Source organism: Clavelina lepadiformis, chromosome 1, assembly GCF_947623445.1.
Source record: "Clavelina lepadiformis chromosome 1, kaClaLepa1.1, whole genome shotgun sequence".
Classification (NCBI taxonomy): Eukaryota; Metazoa; Chordata; class Ascidiacea; order Aplousobranchia; family Clavelinidae; genus Clavelina; species Clavelina lepadiformis.
Window position 1 is genome coordinate 10522999 of NC_135240.1, and position 27393 is coordinate 10550391.

The 27393-nt window shown below is 37.7% G+C and overlaps 2 protein-coding genes and 1 long non-coding RNA gene across 4 annotated transcripts; 2 read left to right on the plus strand and 1 right to left on the minus strand.

The window, feature by feature from the left end:
• Positions 1-6575: 6575 nt before the first annotated feature.
• Positions 6576-22168, minus strand: LOC143445082 (N-acetylgalactosaminyltransferase 7-like). 2 transcript variants are annotated; one of them, XM_076943921.1, is made up of 12 exons: positions 22001-22168; positions 21218-21645; positions 20101-20267; positions 19708-19924; positions 18907-19089; positions 14142-14315; positions 12504-12621; positions 11945-12067; positions 11606-11710; positions 9218-9331; positions 8446-8670; positions 6576-8015 (listed from the first exon to the last, which is right to left on the minus strand). In XM_076943921.1, exons 1-12 carry the CDS (start codon positions 22094-22096, stop codon positions 7878-7880), a joined length of 2088 nt encoding a protein of 695 aa, XP_076800036.1. In that variant the 5' UTR covers positions 22097-22168; the 3' UTR covers positions 6576-7877. The 2 variants fall into 2 exon arrangements, with proteins under 2 accessions (XP_076800036.1, XP_076800044.1); XM_076943929.1 differs by lacking the exon at positions 14142-14315.
• Positions 10156-10900, plus strand: LOC143445097 (uncharacterized). Its single transcript, XR_013113792.1, has 2 exons — positions 10156-10411; positions 10478-10900. It is a non-coding gene; the product is annotated as an uncharacterized LOC143445097 (long non-coding RNA).
• Positions 15541-18305, plus strand: LOC143445091 (uncharacterized). The gene is made up of 4 exons (XM_076943944.1): positions 15541-16511; positions 16620-16846; positions 17196-17366; positions 17489-18305. Exons 1-4 carry the CDS (start codon positions 16040-16042, stop codon positions 18110-18112), a joined length of 1494 nt encoding a protein of 497 aa, XP_076800059.1. The 5' UTR covers positions 15541-16039; the 3' UTR covers positions 18113-18305.
• Positions 22169-27393: the final 5225 nt, after the last annotated feature.

Consider the following 27393-nt stretch of genomic DNA (forward strand, 5'->3'; position numbering starts at 1 on the left):
GTTAAAAGCTTGCCTCACGCTATCTTTGCGCTTTATTGGCAGATTTTGCGATTTCGTGCAAAGTTGTATATGTGCCGTGATACGTTTGTATTAATCCATCATTTTTTAGTTGGAAGCAAATGTAACAATAAATGAAAATGATTTTGTGCTGATCCATTAAGATTTTCGTTTCTGCACTTTCTCAAACATGATTTTTCTGACGTTGTCGGAAAACAGACTGAAAAACATGTAGTAAACTTATTGGCCGGTAGTAAATATTACGCTTACATTGTATATATTAATCTGTTCCGTTAATTAATAAATTAATCTCTCGAATTATACGCAGGTGTTTGGTATATAAGTTGAAACCATACTAGTGAAAACAACTAGTAGCTCCATTCATATAGGTTTGTTGGGTATCTACTCTAATTCTAAAGTCAGAATACTCGAAAACCATAATTATACTTCGTTGTGGCAATTCTTTGATTTTTGTTTAGTCTTAATCTAAAAATTAAGCCAAACTTTCAAAAGTGCTCTAGTAATTTATATCAAAAGTATCAACTATTGTTAATTTTAGCTTTTGAATTTGTTTTGTATTGAAATTATTTCCTTGAATAAATTGTAATATATTTATATGTTCGTTTTTTATTTGTAGCTGGTATAGCACACTTGAAGGTTCAGCCACACCTAAGATTAAAACCGTCACATGACATAAGCTGCTGTAAATGGCTGCCAGAAATGTCATATTGTAAATTTTCATGTTTAGTTTTGTACTTGAAACCGGTTATAAACACTACCGACAGTGAGACGGTTCAAAAAGGAATAGTTAGAAAGCCAACTGGTATATTAACGATGCACCGGATTAAAAACAACACAGAATGAAGACGGCTGCATTCATGTTATAGATACACGTTTTAATTGTCAGGAGTCGCATTATATACCAAAGTATTCTTGCTAAACCAATAAGTGCTAACACCCATCTCCCATTGGTTATTGTGCAGCTGGTTTTTGCCCAGAATTCGTGACCTGCAGGCTTCGTGATAAGTTTTTATTGCCTCACGTATTTCTCTGACATATGTCGTTGTTCTGGAAAGTACGTTATTCTACGAAAAAGCTAACTTTTTGTGCTTTTTTATGTAATCATCATTTAATAGGTTGCCTGATAATATCCGGTGCCTCCATCCTCAACTGTAAAGTTGCTGGCAAGAAAATAACAAAACAAAGTTTACGGTTTTTCACGATTAGCGCGCCTCTCATGATTTTACGTTTTGTGCAGGGACAATAACGCTTACCATTATAAGGTTATCAGATTCAAAATCGATTAAGATCACTTTGGTCTCATCAGTTCAACAAAAAAATAAATTCGGAGGTAAATCCGATTATAGTAACGCACCCAGCAATAACAGGCAAAAAATACAGTCTAACGCTTTAGGCAAAGTTAACCTGATCATCGTCGTTAATCAAGTTTCGTTAATATCTTATATCGGTCAATGTTTGGAACAACTTTTAAACATTTGAAATAAATCCAATCAACTTAATACTATCAGCTATATGCAATGCCTGCCGACGAAAAAATAATGCTTCCATGATAAATGATATCGCACAAAAGAAGTGAGCTTGTGAAATATTACGTGATAAAATTGGGTTAAATATATTTCATTTTCTTCCTTCACACACGCCGTGTATTAAATCATATGCATGGTTATATTATTAGTCTAACAAACGTGAAAAATTTGCATTGTCAAAACTCGTACTACCGGCTGTTTATAATAAGGTGCCTTTCTAACTAAAACTGATTTAAACATCCGGTGTTTATTCATAAACAAGTTTGAACACGCATAATGGGAATGATTGGGAAGTATGCGCCTCAGTAAGGAGAAAAGAAGCCATCGTGAATTGATAGAGACGCACAATCGCACATCTTTTCAGGGAAATCGCTGACCATTCATTATAAATAATTACTTGTCTCACTGGTGTGTGGTGATGTTCTAAAAAGAATAACAAACCCGGTTGGTCTTTTGTCTGAAATGCAAATAATGTAAGGTCTATGTATTGATGGCTGACATAAGATTTCCTGTAAATATCATGACCATTTTTGTCATCGAAGTGATTACGTATCCCTCCAAATAGGACGTGAAAGGTTTTGATTTTCTATGAACAATATATTGTCCTATACCGAATTAAACCAATTTTCCTTTGTTGTGACATCTTCGTTATAGGATTGAAACAAAACTAAGTTAAGAAACTATCAGCTTTATTTTTATCTCCTGTCCGGCGGATGCATTCGTACTCCGCATGCACCCGTCAGTTAATTCAGTAAAGCATTTATGCCGCGGACGAGAAGATGTGACATGCAGTTTCTGAACGTCAAGCCATCTCAGCACCTGCTCAACACGTGTAGACAACAAAATTAGAATTCTTAAGTAATCTATGGATGTGCGACTGATTAACAAGGTTGATACTTAATAATAAACTTTCCTTTTGCATTCAACTTATCGAATGTTTTCATTCAAAACCCGCTTCTTGTTGTGAAGGACACAGACTACTAACTTGTCAAAGAATTTTTGTTGCATTTATGGCTGGGGCGCTGTGGTTTGTGGTGGTGTCCAGCTGTGCTCGGTATTTAGATGTGCGCATAGAATGCCTGCAGCCAAGCCACTTCGGCAAATATGAAGATAAAATCTGGTGCCTCACCTGAGGTTTTGGAGTACAGATTTATGGACCATAACAAGCGAAAACGGGGTGCCATTTTTTAACGAGCAATTGTTGCATGAATACATATGAAAGATAAATATAAATGCATCATGCATCGGGCTAAGCTTAAGCAGTTAACTTATCAATTTTTGGAAAACTACTCGCGGATCTTTCTATTCCAAATTTCATCGACATAAATACTGCAGATACGACATTTAATACTTGTGCCAAAACATTATCATGACAATATCTTGCATTACGCAAACTCTCATGTTAAACAAAAATAGCAAACGTAAAAATTCGTGTTTAATTAGATGCATGTTATGTGTACGATTGGCACAGCGGAGTTGGCATGCTCGTTGCAAGTATGCAATTGCTTAGTCAAGTTTTAATTTAGTTTGCATTTTTTTCATAATTTGTCTTAATTAAATCTCACGGAGTCGTCGGAAAAAAGAAAACAAGTCACCCTACTTTAAATGCACTAAAGTCAATTTGGACATTTAACGATTCGATAATGAAAATTATGTTTGTAAATTTTTATATTAGCCCGGTTTTGCATGTTACTTTCACCGGCCCACAAACCCGCATCCGGTAGTGGAACATATACTTGTTATACGTTACACCAAGTTAAACAAATAACTCCCAATTGCTCTAGTTGTTGGACTTGGTTAAAACATTTTCTGGATAAGTGAAGAATTCCGATGGAGATATTATCGACGCGTGACGCAGTTTTATAGTCTATCTCAGACCACACACCAGATAAACTTGGTTAAATCTATAGCTTAACCGTATGGTTAAGTTGATAGTGTTTACAAAATGTCAAATCATGACTGTGATTATCGTGATCAATTCGGTTTATGATCTTCTGTGACAACAGGAAATGTAATCATAAAAAAGATTGTGCGATTATTTACAACTATACTGTTTGTTATCTGTTCAACTACGTTTGACGGTTAACTGTAGACCTATTGCAAAATTAATGCTGGTTGTCAGTTTATTACGAAATCGTAAAACCCACATACGGCTAAATCACCGAGTATAGAAGATGACGTAGATAAATAATTTAAGCTAGTCCGTACCACGTTGGCCATCAGACGTGATGACCTAAGCGGCGATGTCTAAATATCTAAAATACGTAAAAAACCTTTTGTAACATTGCACAGTCTGGGGGTTGAGCCAATCTGTGCCTTTTGTTTAACTTACCACGTATTGTCGCAAGGCTATGTAGGCATTGCAGGAAGTCATTATGTGGTCCTATGAGTAACTCTATTGTGGCCAAGTGGGCTTATAGGCAGTTGGGAAAATTTTCGGACAAACATAATGGCATAATCTCATAATTTTTTTTGTTTTTAACGAACGAAAAGTTGTATAATAGCTTAATTGTGGCCATTCCTCAGTTCCGGTATTTGCAATTATCGAAACAGGAGGCAATTGAAATTAAACGCTGGAAAGTACCCAACACCTTACTCTCACGCCACGACCTTACAAAAATGCCTCTGGCGCTTTTACGTTCCTACCGCAAATATATCACAAAAATCACCTTTAAAAAATTATGCAAATTGCGTTGAATGGTATTTATTGCTGACATTTAAACATCCAATATAAGTCTTCAGGTTTACAGACGATATTAAACTAAATGATTAGCTATTGCGTTCAAAAGTATAAGTCTCAATTTGAATTAGACACACTAATTTAGATACAATCCTCCTTATTGGTATTTTATGTGGAAACGGAAACAAAAGGGAAAAAATTGCCTGAAGAATTTTTTTAGAAAAATTTCCGATCACAAGCAAAATTTCACGGATTTCCATCACATCATAATGCGCTGCTTCCGTCCATCTTCCGCATATCTACGAAGGTTACGTCTCACAGTAACGTTCTTCTAGAAATAGCACGCAGCGCATTTTTTACACTAACCAGGTTTAGCGGACGTAACGTTACGGTTTTAATTAAGCTTTAAATCAAAGATTGTAACTTTTTTCATAGAATTTACCATTACGATTGCGCCTATGTGTTATATTTAGTAATAGGGAGAAAGTTATTATTAGTTTAAGGTTTTCGATGGCGTAATATCCAGTACTGACGTAATTTACCAATCTCGGAGGCGTCGGGTGATTTGGGCGCGCCCATAGCAAGCCCAGCTTATTTTCGCCCACTTGTCTCATGTAAGTTACTTCCAATTTGATTAACGGTTTATAACTGACACAAATTTATTCCAAGCTAAAAGAAATTCCAAAAACGGAGTTCTTAAAAATAACATTGGTCACAACAATTCGTATTTAAAGACGTTTATGCTGTAAATCGGATTTTTGTCAAAACCACAGTGACTAAACACAGAACACGTTATGTACTTGGAATTGCGTCGCCGTAATATATCTACTGCGACTAGTAATAGAAAAGAAATCGTAGCAGAAATTTCAACACAAAATTGAAGCTTCGATGACAAACGATTGAAGCGCTGTTTACTCTAAAGGGACAACCTTTTAAAACTGAAAGTAGGTCGAACTGCTTGAACATGACAACGAAATCTCATACGGTGAGTCATGTCCAACGTCACGCAACGTGAAGTTTTTCACACAGGCAGAGGGTCGTGATTATAGGCGTTCCCAGCCCTCAACGAAAACAGAGCAATCAGCAAAGGTCACTTTAGTTAAAAATCGCATTGAGGTCATCTTTGTTGGTGTATTATATTTTCTCTGGTTACAGTAAATAGCTAAAATTACGTTTTGATTAAACATACATCATCGGGTTGCGGTTGCTAATTCGAATTCGCTGACGTCAATCACTTCACCACAAACAAGAGCGTTGTTGGCAGATAGAATAACACAAAGCATCTTTTGAAAGAGATCTAGCAAATGCAGCTGCGTTTGAACCAACTTTTTAGCACGGTCGGCAAAAACAAGTCGTCTTCGGCACGTGACGTCAACCTTTGAAATTTACTGCAATGCGGTGACGAAGTGCAACTCTTTAGCATTTGTTATTGGTGCAGTGGTTACAGCAAATGACAACTTGTGCTTATATTTCGGTTCTTCAGTACAATTATTGTTTTTCAGCATAGTGTGAAGATGCTGTGGGTTTAAACTATAACTTAGGTATTGCAATGAAACTTTAATGATAAATACCTGGCGGGTGTATAGTTGTATACATACAAGTTTTAGTTTAATTAAATTTTTACCATACGTAGGCCTACGTTTAGTTCGTGCGGTTAGTGCAACACTCGCACATTACCGCGGATTGGATTTTCCCGAAAAATACAGTCGTCTCGGTAAATTCCATCGGGTTGTTTGTGGTACTAATTTTAGAACGTGCATGCAATTTTGTTGTAGGTAGTGTATCGCTATTTCCAACAACATTTTGCATACGAAAATTCCGATGAGATTGATCAAGAGAGAAAAGCCACTGTAACACGACTTGCGATGCCACAGGCGAAATGGCGTGTAGGTGTACCAGTTTCTCAAGATAGTGCAAACACAAGCGGTATGTTGAAGCTCTGTATTTATGAACGATTAGCTGATTGTTCGTTTGAAATTCATGAGTAGATGGTCCGAAGTTTTATCGCACGAGTCACACAAGCGGCTGCTTTGGGAAGCGTGTACGCTTTCTAAGTTGTTGTTCAGCAAAAATCGTCGAGGTCTTCAGTCACTTTGCTCACTGCGGTTGAGTATTCAGAAATGGCTGTCTCTCTTTTAACACAGATTTGTCTGTGTCTGATCGGATTTATGAAATTTTTTAGAAATATTTTTTTCGGTATAAACGAATCGCCTATATTTATACATTATTACTTCGATAAAATATCTTAACTTACCACACTTGGCACACCGCAACCTAAACTTCTTGAACGTCTCAACTCCTCACAACCTTTCAACGTTTTCTGATATTCTAAAATCTATCAATTACGAATGTATTTGTGCAAAGGCTCATTGTATTTTTGTAACAAATCATCACGTCCAACGCAAGGTGATTTTATCCGCCGTGACTACACACGCTTGTAATAAGTTTTTGACATAAAACCATAATCCTGCGCTGTGTGGATATTGAACGGTGCAGAGCAGACTAACGATAGTCAAATGCAAAAACGCTGTAAATTCCCTCCTTTAGGTTCGTAAATGGTATAAAGTGCTACGTTTAGAACTGTCGGTATTACTAAATCAACAATCGCCATTCGCTTATGCAGGAATTACATCAATTGCAACAATTTTTGCAGGTAGCGGCTACGACTTAAGTTACAGGTAAACATAAACCGAATGGAAGGACCCGGTATAATACGGGGTAGCTCACAAAAGCAAGATGCTTTCGAAATACGAAGTTATTACGCTAAAACACGATTTTGCTTCGAAGCTTTACAATTCTACGATGCAATAAAAAATTAATAACACATACAGCAGAAATATAGGCATGCCATTTTGAGTGCTTGAAAACATTGCAAATTGTTCTAGAGGCGGCCGCAGCCAAGCAGTTACAACAAAGTAGCGCTACAGCTAACAGTGTACCGTTAATAGGAATAATATACACAAAAGATAATAATAAATATGTTCTATTATGGATGGAAAGACGAAGAATTAATTAACTTGGAAAGACGTCAATAGATAGAGTGAAGTCACGGCGCCTAACGAAAACAGATTAAAAAGTAAGGCATAAGCTAATATTAACAACATAAAAAATTCAAAGCGACGAAAGATAATATACACTGCGCCAAGATTAGGAAAATTAATTCACTGCGTTTTGAAATAGGTTTGTACTGCATGGCCAGCACGATGCTTTCATAAAAAAGTAAATCATTTTAAATGAGAACTGGCAAGATTTCTTGACACTAATCGAATTTTAATAAGAAATGCATTTCTCTGTAATATATATGGGGCTTTTAACTGTGTTTTATTTTGATTTTAATTCTATTAAGGGAATTTCCAGTTAGATTTCCGCTCCCAGTCCTATGCCAAATGACAGAATTAACTGAAATCATCGGCCGTATGCGCCACTTTTGCACGATCCGAAAACGCGGGGTTTCTCTACAGTCATGGTAAATACACACAGAAAGTAGCCCTAAAAGCGACACATTTAAGGCTGTCAATCGAGCCTATGTGTGTTTACATTGAAGATGCTATAAAACTACCACAACCATGCAAGAAACCTACAGGTAAGACGATAAGAGCTCCTCTAAGGCACGAGTCTGGTTGTAAATCCATAAAAATCGACTGCTCGCTCTATCACGTCGATTGTACTTTGTTTATTTCCCATTTCTGCGTGGCTTGTGTAGGATCGCACGTGGCGAGGAATACATTGTGCACTAATTCGCCCCTCTCCAGACATTTTCCCGTAGTAATGTGCCGGATGGAATGATCCTCCTGTGAACAAGATGTTTGAGGAAAAAACAAAATATTTAGACTACTCCTATCAAAACGTTTGATTCTTTCGGCTGAATTCCTTTCACAAAAAAACGCTAAGAAATACTTTTATCACATGCAGAAATAAGTCGTGAAAAGTTTTTAAACGAAGTCGCAACTGAAAGTTACGTGATTGGTACGATACTGTTATTCTAACTTTGTTTTTTTTTTGGCTCCTGTGAGATTGTTTTTCATGGTACAAAACGTAAATCTTATGCGCCGCTAATGACAAGAGCACTATCCAGCACAATGACAAAAGATGGCGATAAAGAGCATCTAACAGTAAGCATTCTGTTGCAAAATGTTTGTTTGTGACATCAACCATCAGTGTCAGCAAGCACGAATAACAACAGGAACAAGAGATATGTGCAGTTGGAACTGCTGTACTTACATGCCGATGATTCCATTCCTTATATTGTGAAATATCACAATGCATCACAGTGACAATACTGCGTTGAATGGTGACGCACTGATCATACTGGGCAAGCTGATTGGCTTCACTCAGTCTGAATAACTGATTGCCGCCCATACGGTGGCAGTAACCGGTTTCGAGCGGTCCTTCCCCGTTCTTATGGCCCATGCTGTCCAGGCACTGGTTGGTGTCCAACGCACGTATCTATAACAACGCAAAAGTGAGCATAGCTGCGCTTGAAAAATGTTCTTAATGATATTTGCACAGATATAATCTCCATTAAATGGCGCAAAGGGTCTCGTACGCATTTGGTTAAGAACAAAACTAATAAACAGTACATCATGTAACGTTAATATAAATGTGCATAACGTGACCAATACAGCATCTTAAAGACATTTGATGTAGCCCACATGACGAACCTAACGCAAAGCTAAAACCAATAAATCACAATCATAAAACTTCCAACTGGACCTAAAAAATTGCATGCAATCAGGAATGTTTCATGGTGCTCATTACGCAAACATACAGTGTTGTGTGGATAATCAATGATTATGGAAAGTAGTTTTCGGAAAAGTGTAATAGAAGTCTGGACCCATTATTATCTAACCGCAGAGTTCAACTACAGAGTGTTGAAACAAATACAACACAAAAATGTAGCAAAATCAGCAGAAAGGTGCGATTAAACTTGTGAGTGTGCTGCGAGAGCTCTGTTATTCTGCATTCCAAGCAACTTATTACAAGTGTCTCTCACCTCGCCCCATTCTTTGTTTCGCGGAGGGAGCGGATAATGGTCTGTGATGTCATAAGCGATGTTTTCCATGAACCATTTGAAGCTTTTGCAATTGTGGCTTGTTCTGTAGGCGACCTGCAGACATGTACGTTTGTTTAAGTTTGTTTGCAAAACTTCGTTTTATCTATTTTAGACAAAAAACCAGAAATTTAATGCGAAATCTGAAAATTCCTCGAAAGTTCCCAAAACTACTTCGGACAGAAATAAAAAATAAACTGAATTAGCGTGACAAAGTCAGCAAAATACAGTACTCGAACGAGCAAAATTTCTCAGAAGACGCAGGGTCAGTGCAGGTTCACGCATTCATGTAGCATCACGTTTTTTTCTGTTGCGGAGAAGCTCGCAGGCGCATCCCCACATTCGAACCAACGTCACATGTCCTGACGCACATGACGCATGCTTTGCTTTTACAGCAATAGTCATGAAATTTTGACAGACGGCTGGAGACATTTCGCCCAATATAGGTGTTCGTCGCTTTAACTTCTGCCATAATAAGCACCAGACAAACAAACGTGCTGACCAACAATCGTATATATGCAGAGGTGGGCAGTACCGCGGTAGTGTAGTACCGAATTACTGTACCGCGGTACTTTTTCAGTACCGATACCGTTTGTACTTTAAAAAAATACCGAATCAATTTTTTCAAGAAATATAAGTCAGTCCCGGTAGTTCTAAAATGATTACTTCAAGTTTTTGTGGAGTATGTTTTTTAAAACTTCATTTTAAATAAAACTTAATGCCGATTTTAGCGCTTTCTGATCTATTTTTATCTACAAATGTCTAACAAAGTCGCACAGAGTGAGCTGACATTTTTTTTGCACTGAAGCGGGGTCATAATGTCAACAAATTTCACGTTTGGTGATTCTTTGTGTATTAACCATACTGACAGGCGTGTTGGTGTAGCACTGAATTTTGATATGTTTTTAGACATATATTTAAATGTATTCCACCTATATTGTAGCGGACATTCTTGTACACAGTTTGTGACTCTTGTGTTTGGTATCATAATTATAATTTATCGATATGTAACTTGTGACTCCTTTCATTGTTTTTAGTAAGTTTTCTACACACGTACACGGTTTACACCATTACCTACAACTCCCCCTCGAGGCATGTTACGCTGCCCACAATTTCTAATCTCACACTTTAATTATGGTTGGTTACGCTGTGGTTTTGTGGACAAGAGTTTTACTTTTTATTCTACGTTTTGTTCTCTGCAAGATGGACTGGTGCTTTCATTGGAGAACGATGAGGAACGTTGTTTTGATTGCACACCAGTGAAGAAATTAAAAATTATTAAAAGTTCGAAGAGCAAACGTTGGCTATGTGACTAGCTGTATAAGCAGGGAGAGCCAGAAAAGAAGAACTCAGCGTGACAATAATATCGGCAAAAATGCACTTGCATCAGGGTCCGCTGTACAAAAAGTACCGGTATCGTGTACCGGCAAAGTACCGAACTACTTTTTTAAAATAGTACCGAATACCGGAACCATCGTTACATTTTTTGCCAAGTACCGTTACCGACTGAGCTTTCAAAGTACCGACTGTCCACCTCTGTACTCTATATGAACAATGGAAGGGCTTTGACGAATGATTCAGCATATTTGCCTTTTGGTAAAAGAAATACATACATGCGTAAATGTATTCATGTTTTTTGATAAATATGGAATATTGAAACAAAATTGCGGTGCTAACTATACGTTCTATCTTCCATAAAGCCATATATAGAGGAAATACGTTTTTCATTAATGGATTATATAATCCACCGTTTTATGTCTTCGGCACGGTCGTCATAGCAGAACGTGACTAGAATATAGTAAAATTCAACTAACTTTTGTGGCAATAATTTAAAATTATTTTTATTTCGTTGAAAATTTAAATTGAGCGACATACGTACGTCAACGGTAGCACAGTATTCTACGTGGTTTTCTATATGTGCGTGCGGATGCGAAAGTGCGCATTTTGAATCATTCGACGTTTTCGGAGAGATTAAAGCTATCCGCAGTCACCTAATTCAGCGTGCGATGCCAAATTTTAAGTTGCCTTTCTCAGTCTTGCCTGCTATCAAAAATAGAGAAAGCCATTTTTAGATTGGTCAGACATTATTTTCTGAGTACTGCGCAGAGACTGACCGCTGTTGTACTCTACCAAACGTAGAGACGCTGACAAACTCAACATAACCAGCATAACGTTGCAAGCGGAAATTTATGAAACATTTTTAATTAATATTTTTTGCTTCCGAAACCCTGAATGCTGACGTGATCAAGTTTTTGCCACAAAAGATTACATGATGCGTTCAAAGTTGAAATTTTATTTTTTCCCACTGTTCGTTATTTATAAGTTACTAACCTGTTTCGAAACATCCCCATAAGGCATATTAATCGTTTCAGGTCTGCTGGCGTAGAAGTAATCTTTGTATTCATCCCACCAAGTCTCAACAACACGAATGTAATTCTATAAAAACAGACTTAGATTAGAAAGTTTAATACTTTCCAAACAGAAAGGGAAAATTACGTAGTGATTTAGATCGCAGTCCCCTGAGGTTTATAAAAGCGAACATCTATACAACAGGTGCAACGGCCATAAACTTAATTTTCTTCGAAGTAAACCCACAGACACCGCGCTACTAAAACGTCTTTTGGAATGAAATTTTAGACGATTGTTGAATGAGTATCCAAACGAAATTACCCTTAGACTGGGATTAGCTGGAATGTATTCGGGCGGTGGGTTCCCGCTCCATCCTGGCAATCGATAGACGTGGCCCACGCGAGAGCACGGGACGAAAAGCACCTCGCCCCCGCACATCCATATCTAGGTTAAAAAAAAACATTAATGACTAAACAATAGCCATAATAATACCGAAAACAATTCAACAACGCCTTGTCTTGTGCAACAGGAAATAAGCACGTCATTTCCGGCAAGTTAGTCCTCTGTGACGTCATCGCAGTAAGGAAGGACGAATGACTTATTGAATCAAAACAAGTAAATCGGGCACAACCTGTCAGGTTTTGACAAAGCGCAGTCAAAAGAATAGGAAAGGTCATATCCGCCGAAACAACTATATAGTTTACTTATACTTTAAAAAACACTTAACATTTTTAACGTGCTTTCTGACGTCACTCTTGAATATATGCCGCTCCTAACCGTCGGTGATTTCAGTAAGTTGCAGGCTGCCCATTGCGATAGCCGTAAAGTGTACATAGCCGACGTAATAAGTGCACGAAGTATTCGTTTTTTGCACGATCACCTTGAACGATAACTCGAAATTTTCGCCACCCCAAATTTCCAGGCCGGGGTCGTAGAGTCCAATCTCGAAGAAGTAGGCGCGTTCTATGGCGAAGAGTCCCCCTGCCATCGCTGGCGACCTGTTATGAAACAAAAAGTATGATTCATGAGCACGTACCACGAAATTTACTTTCGTTAAGATTCAAAAAGTTTTAAATTATGAAATAAGTGTGGCTGTGAAACATGTTTCACTTCGGGATGAAATTAGTTCGAATTAGGTAGCAGTTTACAGCACTCGAGAGACAGAATGACGGAAAATAACTGCTAATAATAACTTCGTGAAATCTATTCAAACCCGTTCGACAAGCGTCAGTGGTTTGTGTAGATTTCTCCTGACTAATAAGGAAGTATTTTGAAAACGGAAAGAAGAATTGACAAAGACGAAACGTTTTATAGTTAGAGAATCGTGCACAAAAGTTAACGGGTCAAACACGCCACTGTGCTAAAGATTTTGATGTAGGGTATTTACGTGTGGTAGCTAGAAACGAATAATTTAGTAGAAGGTTACCGTGACCAAAAGGAAGTGAGATTTCAAATAAGAAATTCCCCTCATTTCCCCATAAGCTAGAAAAATTATCAATGAAAATTACATTAAAGAATAACCAAGCGGTTTCCACTCTTGGTATATCGATATCTATCCTAAAAACACAATCAAAAAATTTCAACCATATACACGGTGAGTGTTTCTTTTGGAGCGAAAGAAAGTTTTTTTGTTTTATTTCCTCGTTAGCCCAGGTCTCAACTGGGTTTGGCACAAGTTCAAAAGAGAAACGCGAGATGGCTTGAAAGGTAAAATAGTTTGAATACTTGTCATTCGACACTGGAGTTTCGAAAGCAAACAATCGGTAGAAAAGCAATTAAAATAGTTGCTAGAACTAATATATAGTGGATGTGACGTAGACTATACTTAGACATGTAAACGTGTAGTGTGTCAAAAACAGTGAGGTAATCAGGGAAAAACGAATCATCTTTGAAATATCTGCTGCCGGTTTAAGCAAAATAAAAAGTTGACGCAAGTGAAAAAGAATTCAAAGTTTTCATCGCTTAGTCATATTTGAGTTACGTTGTTGTTAATCATATGTAAGAATTTTTGCGGGGTTACGTAAGAAAAAAATATTTTAAGTGGACTAAACACGGAATATAACCAAATTAGGATTTTGATGAAAATAACGACTAGGCTTGCAGACAAAGAATTAGTTCATTAATGCACTGCAAGCGCAAAAGTTCTATAGTTTAATTCTTTACCGTTTTGGTTGTGTTCCAATACGATTTTAACCCAAGTCTGACACAGATTTTATCGTTACGTTAATTTTCCGGTATTTCCGGTAATTTTTTTAAACATATGGTGCAGTTTTAATATATGGTGCAATTTTAACAACTTTGCTCTGATAAAATAAAAAAAAAACGAGGTACAAAAAAGGGCATACACAAGGCAACAGCTGCGTTTCGGTTGATATGTGTTTTGTTCAGTCCCAAATGCTTCTTCAATGTGCCACGTGTGAGGCGTGCAATTCCGCTGGGAGCTTAAGACCTTAAGGTTATATTCATATATGGTCACAATATCTGCACACGCAAAATAAACTGTGCTGTTTACACGTACCTGAAGAATTGGCGAACCGCAATAGGCAGTACATATTGGGTGTTGGCATGTCTTAATGACCACCTTTCACGTTTATTAATCACTCTGTGTGTCGTGCTGCGATGCGTTTCGTTTGCAGATGAGTAAATGCAAACGTAGCGAAGTGCGAGAGTTCTTTTAAAATTCCAGCATGACCTATTAAAAACTTCGAGTATTGTACCAGTGTGCGCCAGGCTTAAAGGAAAATTCGAAAATAAACAAAGGCTCTTGGAGATACCATGTCATGACAAACGAGACATTTCTGATTATACTTTTACGGACAAAAATATTATGTGTCATCGGCCTAAACGTGCCAAATTTCACCTAAAACTACTAAGTTTAGGTTAAAATGTTTATGCGATGATTTATGTGACGTTTTAATTAAACAGTTTAGGTTGCAAATTTATACCATAATCATGATTAGCAGTGGATGTACTAATACGTCAAGTACATTCCTGCATAAACCATATTAGGCCACGTACGTGACTCGCGGATTGGTTACAAGTTGGTAAGCGTAAAACGGTCATTGACCAAATTAGGGTACACGTCGCGCCACGCAACGTTGGTAGTAGGAAGTTAGTCATTTCACTAATTGGAATTAAAACGTTTTCAGCAACGCAGATATTAAAACCAAACATAAATAGACGTTAGATAAAATATTGGCGTGTGTGTACGCAACCCTTTTAGACGTAAAACTTCCACATTTCACAAACAGTACGCGCTGCGGGCGGACGTTTTGAAGGGATAAGTACGGCGTTTTTGGTGGTGATTTCAGTTGTTAAAGCTCTGCAAAGTAGGTAGTTAGTAGAGGCATTTGGCTTTTAGAACGGAAGGGCGTATTATGGACAACGACTCAAGTCACCATATCGGGCTGACATTCCCACGACAATTACGTATGAAGCCTGGTTAACATCAGGATTTGGGAAGTAATCAGGGCAATTGTTGAAAAAGATCCCTTTATCGATGGCAAAGGGAACAACACCAAAGCTAAATGGCAATCTGTCAACACGGTGGCATTATTAGAAAAGCAAAAAGGGGAAAGCTGATTAACAGGCGCGCGATAGCACCATGTAAGGTCAATAACGCGAATATGTAAAGTGATAACGCCTTGCAAGACTGTCAGAAAGAAAGAAAGAAAGCTTTCTGGGATTCTTAGAAGCCCTTGGCTCTCGCGAGAGAGCTCTCGTTTTCGTACAACAAGATTTGTTTCCATATTTTGACTAGCTCGTACAAGATCCGGGCCATTAGTAGAGTAACTCGTTGGAGAGCTAACAATACTATCTGCTCATCGCGTTATTCGACTTTTATGGTAGCATTGTACGTGTTGTGTCCTGCTTTTCTAACGTCAATCAACGAATGACTAATTCATAGCATAAGCTATGCAGCTCGTTGCAAGGAAGGTTCGCAAAGAGATATTAATCGAGGACAAACAGCAAGCAGGACAAATTTGAGACAAAATCAAGTCATCAGATCAGTCAAGCGCAGCGATCGATAAATTTCCGTCGAAATAGTTCGGGAACGAAGGTTTTAAAACGTTTCGCATGGATTCATGTGAGACTACAGAAACGAAAACATTAGCTGCTATTAAGCATTATTTGGTAGGTAAAATCCTGAAGTTCAATGATTAGCTCTACTGAAGTATAAAAGTTATTAATTGCAGTTAATCACTAAGTACTGTCACTGGGTTACGGTATCAATCAGACTGAGAAAATCAGAAAGTAGGCGGTTTTATTGCCAAATAAAAAAAAATGCATAAAATGTACTCATTGGCTTGATTTATTGTAATAGCTTCTTCCATTGCAGAAACAGATCTTGTGTAAAATCAATTGTTTGATTATACGAATACTTAAACTGTGTGATCTGAAGTAATATTGCCGAAAATGGCCACCATTGAGAGCATGAAGGGTGCCAACACATTACTGCGACCAACCGACCTGAGTATAAAGAGCTGTCTAAACACAAAATATGGCCAGAATTTACGCAAGAGCCCGGTAAGAGCACCATACACAAAACAAAATCACACGAATGTTGAAAGACAAACGGGATGTTTTGCGTGGAAAAAGCAGATGATGTCAGAAGCAACATCTTTGCCCTCACCTATAGCACTTATGCTAGAAAATGGACAAAGGACGTCGGTAAATACGTTGACCCCCACGTCGGTCATTGATTCAGCTGCTAAACTGGTGGTGCTCGATAGTCTACTTTCCCAGTGCAATAGCCACGTGCGACAGGGAAACAGCCCCCAAACTCTAGTGTTCGACAAGACTTCACCCAAACCACGCAGTAGGGGTAACAGCGATAGCAGTAATGAACGTGGACCCGTGACAAATTCGCTGATCCATGCTGTTAATGGTAAGTCCATCCCAGAAATCACCACCACATATCTTGTAGAATTGTTCAAAAGCGGTAAAAAATAGGTGTGAAATAGCATTATTTTTTCATAAGTTATGTTTTGTACAGGTCTCGCTGAACTTCAGCGCAGTAATAACCACAACGTAGGAGCTGACGTGAATCGAATTAGTCCAACAAACGCGCGACAGAACGTAACGAGCACTTCAGCTGGAAAGTGGCGTGGATGCAAACGAAAGGGGGGTTGGAAATTCCACGACCTCTCCGATGAAAGCGACGGTCTCGGCCGACGAAAACGAGCTTACTGTCACAACCGACTAGAGAACGAAATACTTCAGGTGAATATTTTTCCACGCCTGTGGCTTGATCGAAAAATTACGAAAAGTACAACATCGGTGTGAGATCGTCGGTTAATTCTCACTGCGAAAATATCTCAACAACCGCAAATCGTTTCAAAAACGCTAGGTATTTCACCGCGCGAACCACTCACTTGGCATGTTTTATTCAACGTAAACCGCTTGGAGAGTGTTTTCGTATGTAGGTGTAGAGATGATGTCGTAATTATTAGCAATTGAATGTGGAATGTTAATTGCTGATACGACTTCGAAGTTACAAACTACTGAAAAGTAGGACGAAGCGTAATATTGCTAGATCGGTTTTCTCTGACCGCAAATTTTCCCATTGCAGTTGTATCAAGATCGCATTTGCATTAAAGAAGTACCGCCATTGGGACAATCAAAGATGGGCGACAGATTGGTCGTGATCGAACCGAGTTATGTGACCGACCCAGATTTAATTAAGCACAGTACATCACTGAGAATCGTTTTCGACAAGAAGCGGGGAACGTATAAACTACAGGTATTACCCTAAAATACAGCGTTTTTTCCATTAACCTAATTACCTATACTCTAAACCATTTTTGAATAAAATACGTCGTATAAATTTTCCATTGGTGACTTAAATCGGTGTAATCTCCACAGATTCTCCCATTTACGATTGAAGAAGGTTCGCTTTCCGACAAGAGTCAAGTTCTTAGCGCTGTGGCAAAAATGCTTGGTGAAAATGGTGCTGTTTTGTGCCCGGGAATAACTCGTGCACTAATGACGCCACATCTTTATCAAGCTAACAAACCATCGCCCACTGGTGGCAAACTGGACACACTTGATGAGCCGAATAATAGACAGCAAGCGCCAACAACACCGATGGCGAGGAAAAATTGGCTAGGATTTGCTCCGGCGGCTTCGGATAGTTCCAGCGATGGCGAGTCTGGCTCCGACAGGTTCAGGGGAAGATGGAAGATTTTAAACAGCTATCCTTGTGTAGCTGAGAATAAAAGAACGCCCAGTCCGCCCGGGTCTGACGTCAACAATAACAGCTCAGCCGTTACCCCTACAGATCGTCTTCTCCTTACTTTGAACAAGGAATTATCAAAGATACAACGCAAGCCGGCAATATCCCCATCTGAAATGCACGCATCGGCTAATCGATGTCTGCTTTGGCATGTACCAACACCTGGCGGCAAAGGAAAACGGACATTGTGGCCACAAGAGGCGAAGTGGTGTTCTCATTGCATACGAAATATGCGCTCCAGGCAAATGTCATGATTGACTTTTTTATGTTTCAATGAGAAGTACACCGTATAATCATGTACACGCACTGCACTCGCTGTTGTTGCCATATCTGTTTACCTATTCATCTATTTTCGAAAATACAAAACTTGCCTTGGAGAACAATCTCGTATTTCTTTGCTAAAGCGTGGCGTCTTGAGCGTTGCTAAATAAACAAAGATAACAAGTCCCTAAACGTCCGTGATTACTGGGCTCAAAACGACACAAACCGGATCCTAAGAAGTTACAAGTATTGAACACGCCTGGTATGCTAATAAAATAAGGTCATGGCCGCCACGATACGCTTAAGCTTTTCCGGGAAGCAACACCAGCTTTAACACTGCCGCCGGTTAAAGGTAAGGCTGAGCCTTAAGTGCCAAGCGGCTTGCCACTATGATTTACTTGTAAACAAAAAGCATTTGCAAGTCAGTTTTAAACGATGGTTTTAAAACTGCTATTAATTGTCACAAATTCGGTCCATCAATGTTCTAGCAAAAAATACAAGTGTGTTGGTACAGCAAAGAGCACAAATGTTTTGAAACAATTTATTTTCTGATATAACGACCAAACATGCGTCGTTTTTAAACCATGTGCAACGTGACGTTTTGAAGTTTAGGCTTGCGCACGAAAAAAAAACGGAGTAGTCAATTAAATGTCACTTAAGCCTGTTTTAAACAACTATCAAATTACATGTAAATGTATTTAAAATATTAGATAAATATAATAGCAGGCTAAACGTGACGGAGGAAGATTTCAAAACATGGTTTGTGAAATACTAGAGTGGAACTGACCTGTACGGGTCTGTCGTGTGCTTTCTTCTGTCTTTTTCCTCCCGGGTTAAAGGAACTCGTTTCCACAGCATACTCCAGTCCCAGGCTCCCCGCGCAAACCCGTCTGAATCACCACCAGCTTGAGGTGTGAAAGTGTAATCCTGTCCACTGATTACGTCGATCAGAGGCACTGTGGTAACCATCCTGTGACATAATTGCAAACAAAATGTTGGAATGATAAGGGTCTAGCGCTGGGCCCCAATTAAATTAGTCATAAAGAATACATATTCATAGCAGTATAGTAATGTGTGACATCAGCTGTTACTCTTCGTAATTCATGTTAACCTGTTAAATTCTTTGCAACTGTTAAATTTTTTTAAACTACAAAACATTAAATCAAATATTCAAACAACTGGCAGATGCAAATAACTGCGTCAATTTCCTGGTGTTTAGCCAACAAAAACCAACAAACTTATACATGTTAAGCCGACCTATAAAATGTAGGCCTACAACCTGTGCAACCATAGATTAATAAAAGGTTAGGCCATAAACATTTCCTGTGTTTGCGCAGTTTAAAATCTATATGTCATGCTGTGGCAAACAGCTAAAAGAAATTAATCCAAGGCTAAGGCAAAGTAATAAACTAATGTGTACATACTCAACACTGAGGATGACATCAAGAATCGTGAAAAATTTTTAATGATTGCTAAGGAAGCTTAAAAACATAGAAAAGCATTAACTAAGAGTCAACTCAGAACACAGAAAAGTTGTTCACATGCCTGCGTACAAAATAATTTTCATTGTCCTACGAAATAAACTCACCTATTGTTAACAATAGGCATTATTAAAGGAGGTAACCAGTTAAAGCCAACTTCACAATGCGCATCCAGATAAATCAAAATGATACCAGGAATCGACATTGATTTTTGTGCACCAATACTTCTTGCTCGGATAAGACCCTCACGACGTTCATTACGATAGAGTTTTACCAAACCTTTGAATTGCTCAATATAATTGGCAAGACGCTGTCCCAGATGTTCTGCAATCAGAACAGCCTGTTATGTTAATATTAATGCAATAATAGTGTGATAATATTGCTAGAATATACATTGTTTGAGTACATCAAACATGCTGTAGTTTGACAAACCGAACCAACAGACACCACCCAGAATTTAATGAATGCTGCAGCCCTGGAAGTTAACACTTATTAGTTACCTTTACTACTGTGGTCATCAATCATCACAATTTCTGCCAATAACTCCTTTGGAGTGAGATTTATAACAGAGTGCACAGTTCTTACTAAAGTAGACCAACCCTCATTATGAAACACGATGATCACACTAACTTTTGGAAGATTTTTGCTGTAATCCCAGTGCCTGCATCTGAAAATAATGAAAATACAGGTGTATGATGTTATTATTGCAATACTTTTATAAACTTATGTAGTCAATGTAATTGTTTAAAAGCCATGTACTACATGACACGCATAAGTATTCAGTTCAGAAAGACATTTAAACATTATGCCATATCATGTAAATTAATAATTGTCATTTCAATTTAACCACCATTTAAGTGCAACATTAAAAGTCTGCCTTAAAATAAAGTATTATAAAATGTATCCATTCATGTTTCACCCAAAAGCTCTCGCAGTTAATAGATAGATATTCATAGCTTATTGAAATCAGAGTTTTCTACTCTCTGACTGTTAAAAAATTCACGCTATCACCTTAATTCACTTGGCAATAACAACAACAATGGCATTAGTTCAGATGAAGATAACTACTAGTACCACTACAAAAGTATGATATAGTAAAGGTTACGGAAATGGCATCTAGAATAGTGTATGTGTGACTAATACACTAACATTTGATACCAATCTTTAGTTTGCACCTCATAGCAACATGCAGGTGGGACAAGCTCAATCCCAACATATAGGCTAAACCTCTTTTAGTTCTTCGCCTACTGTCTTGGACTCTTGGTTATAAGATTTTCAGTACATATAATTTATAGGTATAGTCAATCTATAAGGTTGTAATTAGTGCTTAACATTTCATTCAAAAAATATCTCCATTGGAAAAAAAATTCCTAGACCAAATTCCACAGTCATATGATACCCAGATATCGGCATAACTCACATTGGGTTTGTGATGATATGCAAAATTTTGAAATAGTTTAACTACATATTAAATACTTTATTTTAAAATTTGTTTCATCGATGTACTTTGACATTGCAGTCTGATTGCAGACAAGATAGAAAAAGAACTTATGGACTAAAATCTTTAACTTTGAAGCTATTCTGGAATGTACTTCCATATCATGGTCATCAACTTACTCTTGATGTCGTAAATCCTTGGGGAGTCTGTCCAATGATATTTTGTCACTGTTCACCATATTAAATCCGAATTCTTTTATCGAAGCACTAACTGCATCTTTCTCAGAAGGTTGAGCAACAACCTTTGCTCCATACTCTCCAGGTCCAACTCTTTTTGGAAAACTAACATCCTCGTAATTACCCAGTCTTCTCCAGTTTAAAATAGGATAGGCAACATCATCTTTAGGGTGATTACCCACATCTTGTTCACCAAATTCCACAGGCTTGTCCATCTTCTGTGCGAGGTGATGCTTGCTATCTTTCAGGTTAACTTCCACTCCATCAATAACTGGAAACTCATTATTATCTGCTCCATGGTCCGGTATCAGTGGGTCTCTGTTAACTTCGGGCATTAAGTTGTTGTAATCATCGTCAGCTTTAATATGTGCCTTGTAATATGAAACAAGTAGTAAAAATATATAAATGATTAGCAGAAGTGAGAATGTTTAATTTTTATTCCTCAATTTAGCATTGTGCCAAAATGTGTGAAAAACTATACAAAAATGCTCAAGAGTTGCAATATGATGCTACTTAGCTGCACAGTCTACAAAATTCTCTGCAAACGGTGTAATTCCATATATATGATATAAAGTATGATACTAAAGTATGATAATGTAAAGTATGATACTGTAATATTACAGTAAGATAATAGAAACTAAACTACTGAAAATGTTGTAACTATTTATGACCTTAAATGAAAAATTGTTTAAATATAATATATACATACTAAGTTAAATTGCTTACCTTTTTTCCGGTCATCCTTGAAAACATCATGTAGCCACATGATAAAATAAGAAGTACTAAGATAACTTTTAACCAAAGAACAGGTTTAATTCTCATATTTATAAAGTTGTGTTCAGGAATGCTTGATGTTCACATGCCTTAAATCTACAACTAAAAACAATTCAGTCAAAAGGTTTGCTGATGTTGGTCGCACAGTAAAGAGCAATATACATAATAGTTATACTGTACAACCAAAAATGAGCATTGGATAAACTAAGCAATTGGCATCAACAAATTTATTTGAATGGCACCAGTTTTACCACAATGCCGTAAAAACAAATCAACTTTAAAATTACATTGTCACTAGATTCTGCAACTAGTGGCCAATGTGTAAAATACCAGTTTTAAATAGTTGATGTCCCTGATTCCCAGTTTATGTCTGACTAGACTACAAGTGAACCAGAAATGGACATATTAACTATGCATTTATAAACATAGAAAACATCACCAGTCTCAATCTAAGACAAAACAAGAAATATATACATGCATATAATATCCTTGCAATTAAAGCAAACATAGAAAATCATAAATTTGCATTTACATAAAAATGAAAACAATTGCTGAAGAAATTTTTGCCGAAACAGTATCGCACACTGGTAGTCAAAAATGGCTCGTTTAGCGTTTTTCGGTGGGAGAAGGGCGGTCTCTAAAAAAGGGACACCATTTTTTCTTCTTCCTTTTCTATTATAAAACTCTGTTCATTTCATTCAAAACTCCATTTGCTACCGTGACCAGGAGTGCACACTGGCTGGTTTGCTGCATGCCTGCACACAGGAGTTTTGCTTCTGCCCCCAACCTCCGGGCGAAAACTGCCATATTCTGCAGGCCAGATTCTAACCATATAATTTTACTGTTTAGATTTTCCAATTAGTACCGGTATAGCCGAAAACAAAAGTTGACACAATTGTGTGCTGCACAAAATACAGAATAACCTAAGCCCAGTATCATCCAATCATTAGGCTATACATATATACCAGAAGAAATATCGGAAAACAATAAAGGAGGATATCACCAAAGAAGATATAACTAATAGTTATGTAACTAATAAATCTACGGTAAATAAATAAACAGTAGTCTATATCGAGGTGTTTTATTCTTATGTAGATTGTACATTTTACAGTAGGGCGTTTAAGGCAATTTTCAATTTTACTACGCTGTAACATACTAAGTAAGTGAATCTTGATGTTTAATTTAAAACGGCTGGAGCTGGAGTATAATCATACTTGCTTTATATTTAAAAGAAACATTAAAGTATGTACGTGCACTAATTTCGGGTCTAGTATTCAAGTGCACAACGAGATGACGTCACAATTTGAGTAGCTGGGGTCTAGTGTACAAAGGCATCCTGTGATTGTTTACTTGCATACTAGACCCCCATACAAGTGGTAATTTCACAACGATGTGTTAATTTGTATATATGGTTAGAAATTGGACTGCAAAGTATGGCAGTTTTAAACGAGAGGTTGGAGATTTGGGGGACAGACGGAAAACTTCAGTGTACAGGTATGCAACAAACCAGCCGGTGTGCACTCTCGCTCACGGCAGGAAATGCTAATTTTGAGTCAAAAGTTCTTTTGCTCAGTTAAAACTGATTTGATTCTTGGTCCCTTAAGAGCTGCTGTTCTGGGGATAGGGAAAGAAAAAGCTTCTGGCCTTTTTAACTGTTACATGATGTTATATCACGTGAATACAGTCAAGGTTTAATTTACTTTGTTTATCTCTGTGTCTGTGATGTCATGAGTCTGAGAGTCACTAAGAACGTGCTTAAGAACTACTATATAGGTTGGTATAAACCAGGGGTGGGCAAACTACGGCCCGCGGTCCCATTTTATGCGGCCCGCCGGCACTTGCAGAAACTCCTACTCATCACTTATTGTTTTAATTAAACAGGTTACATGACAAAATATTATTCCCTTTACGAGTGTGTTTTTCTCTTCACTTTCAGTGCGTAAACACACACACGTCAGTCGCGCATGTATTGCAACATGCTTTCAGCAACTAGCCGTACACTTATCACGCATTGTTTGATTCAATTGTTTGGTCATAAAATACAAATACGGTAGCGGCTACCGTAGGCCTTTGTGATGAAGATTGCGTAGCTTTAAACGTAACTGAGTGTGAAATGCAAAAATTGTGTTTAATATGAATATGCGTTTATTTACACACCGGGTAAATTTTCCTACTTTGTAATGAGATTGTGCGGCCCGCCGGCTGCAACATTTTTTCTAATGCGGCCCTCAGTACAAAAAGTTTGCCCACCCCTGGTATAAACCAAGGCTTCTCAAACTTTTTGGTTGTGCAACCCCATTTTGGAAAATATATTTCTATGCGAGTCCTTGAGGGGTAGCCTACACGTTAATGATGTTAAAACAATAAACGTCCAATTACAAATCTCAAGTGGTATTTTTGTCTCTGGCAATATCATAGAAACGCACACAATCCACCGAAGTACAGTAACTGTAGCCTACACTCCTACAGTAATAAAAGAATCTCGTAATGAAAACAGTAAAACGAGTAAAAAATTAGAAAAAACAATTCAAATTATAAAAATCAAATTTGTTTTACAACCCCAAAACTACATTTTGCGAACCCGAGCCACAGTCTGAGAAGCCCTGGTATAAACAAACAACTATACTTTAAACAGCAGTCAATCGTATTTATATCCATAACAACTCTTGTCTTGTAAGAAATAACTGCCCAGAACTCTCAGCCTTCAGCAAGAATGGGCAAAAACTGTTCAACATAATAACACCCTAACTGGGGTAGTCGCTAGTCACGGGCTACTAGCCTACTCCTGTTCTACTGAGTCAAAACCATAATTTAATTTGATTATATGACGTCACGATGGGGAACATTGTGATTGTGTGATCATTGGTTGTGACACGACACCGGCAGATTTTCTTGTGATGTTGCCAAGGATTATTTCACTGTATGTCGGTCACGCAGCCCATTGTTAAAGATAGATGGTTAAGTTAGGAAAAAGGCCATGCAAAAAGTTGATTTTAACTACTTAAGGTTTTATTGGAGTTAGATTAAGATCATAATTTCGATTTAGGTTACTATGTTATATCATTTAGGTTTGGTTAACAAGAAACTGTAAAATATATCCCCCAGATTTTCTCCGGTGAAATAATGGCAGCTAATTTTACAATGGACCAGCACCGCGAATATTGATTAAAAAATGCAAAGGGGCCGTTTTGTAAAAATTTTAGAAACGTTTGAGACTTGAGAGTAACAGAGCTACCGACAACTAGACCAATTAGGATTTAACCATTGCACAGCAACCAGACAACTGTAGCCTGGAAATTGAAGCCAAGCCGAATAAGCACCGTTATATCAACAAAATCGGCACAATAGTTCGAGGCTTCGATCAAAACTGCAAAATTAAAACTAAATCCGCTAAGAAATAAAATTACAACAGTCTGACAGTAAAAAACAAATCCTTTCCCAGTTTTGCTTTTACACATTTTAGGTAGCATATGACCCGTCATCACCTATCATGACGTCATATCGAAAAATGCCCGTGCGTAGTATTTTGGTTTTGTACCTGAGTTCCAAGGTCATGACAACTAGTTTTTAACAAAAAAGGTGTGGAAAAGGTTCATTATTATTGTTATTTTAACCGTTTAGTAAGATGTCCATGCGGCGAACTTCACGTGTGTTGACAGACAAACCAAAGACTAAAATAATATAGGCCTAGTAAGCTAGTCTTACCTAGTATGGACAAACTAGTGAACTCAGGAACCATAGAAGTTAATAGAGTGATATAAAAGTTCTAGTGAACTACCGAACACCTTGTATGGAAAGATGTCTGGTACACAAAATAGGTCAGAAAAGTTACTTTGCAAGCTAAGTAATTCCCAAACAGCGATATTTGATGCGCATACCGTTAAACACTTTTTGTTGCCTACTGGTGCACAACATTAAAATTAAGCTGTCAGGTGCACAAAAAACGTATATTCCATACTGGCGGAACACTTGGTACAGGGTGGCAAGCTGAAATCGCAGCTAGAGCCGCAATGGAAATTCATTGATACTGTCATTCAGTTAATATTTTACCATAAATGTGAGAGACGAAAAACTGTGCTGACGCTAATGGCAGAATGGTCGAACGTGTTGCAATCGATGATTACACCACAATTAAGGCAGGAAAGTTTGGCAAGGCATGTGGCCGGCCAGAATGTGCATCATACTGTAATAAATAGGCTATAAGAATAAATATGCAAAAGTATAAGAAACCCTAGTTGTCGTCTAACATCTACTTTGTTCCAAATTTGGGCAATATAACAAAAAATAAAGAAAGGATATCCATCTCTGCCATGAAAACTTTCACATAAGACAAGCTCGGTGACCGGGGCTTAGCGAAGAAGATTCATCACTGAGTTAAGTCATGCGAAGATTTTCCCCAGTCCGAGGATAAAGGTTGTGAAGCCATACCATAGTTGTGTATGCTTATGGTATGATAATCTTTATCCTCGGACCGAGGAAAGCCGTTGTACAACTTAAACTTGGCGATAATTCCTCATCGCTTAAGTCTTGGTTACTGAGCAAGCCTTTACAATGTGCAAGTTCTGTTCGACATACAGTTTTTATTTTAATTCTTTATTGTCTGAATTTAGAACTGTTCACCAGGTCCACTGAACAGGAGCAAGTGTCGTTAATGCCTTGCCCAATGGCAATACAACAGTATGGCGCCACTGGGTATCGAACATGGAACAAAAGCCACATATGTTGCTAGGACAGTGCTTGAACCACTCGGTTACCAAGCTGACTGTGTGAATGTTTAACTAATTAGGCTACAGGCCAGATAATTTTGTTTTTTTTTCAAAAAAGAACCTTTTACTTTATCATGCTAAAAACTACAGACATGCATTTTAAGATATCGAATCCATGAGAACCGAACCTAAAACTATTTGGTTCTTATATTTGGAACCGCTATTATTCTGATTTCTATCATTGCCCACAAAGAATTTGATTTTCCTCGTATAATCTTTTTGGAGACGATTATTATACACGGTTTCACTAAATGCGATGATTACTTTTCTACACAAACGTTTAAATTATTATAAAGTTAAAAGTATTTAACCATGACAGCGATTAATGCATCGAAGGTCAAAGGTTGATGTCATTTATTGCAAGTAAAGCCAAGTAACTAAAGTAAAAAGAAAAGTGAACATTTTAATGGTGACTTTGTACTATGGATCCCCACAGAGATTTCACTTAGCGCTTGTTCCGTTTGCTTAACCTAATTAAGCCTGCCAGGGAGGGAAATGTGTAAGTAAAGAAACATAAAATCCTTTAGTCAAAAATCTCTGTGTGAGTTCATCCTGAACTGTTGTATTTAGATAGATTTA

Coding starts and splice junctions, on each gene's coding strand:
- LOC143445091 (XM_076943944.1), top strand. CDS start 16,040: ATGGCCACCATTGAGAGCATGAAGGGTGCCAACACATTACTGCGACCA. Junction 16,847..17,195: donor TAGAGAACGAAATACTTCAG/GTGAATATTTTT, acceptor TTCCCATTGCAG/TTGTATCAAGATCGCATTTG. Junction 17,367..17,488: donor GGGGAACGTATAAACTACAG/GTATTACCCTAA, acceptor TAATCTCCACAG/ATTCTCCCATTTACGATTGA.
- LOC143445082 (XM_076943921.1), bottom strand. CDS start 22,096: ATGAGAATTAAACCTGTTCTTTGGTTAAAAGTTATCTTAGTACTTCTT. Junction 19,925..20,100: donor TGATGACCACAGTAGTAAAG/GTAACTAATAAG, acceptor TTCTGATTGCAG/AACATCTGGGACAGCGTCTT. Junction 12,622..14,141: donor GCGGTTCGCCAATTCTTCAG/GTACGTGTAAAC, acceptor GTTTCATAACAG/GTCGCCAGCGATGGCAGGGG.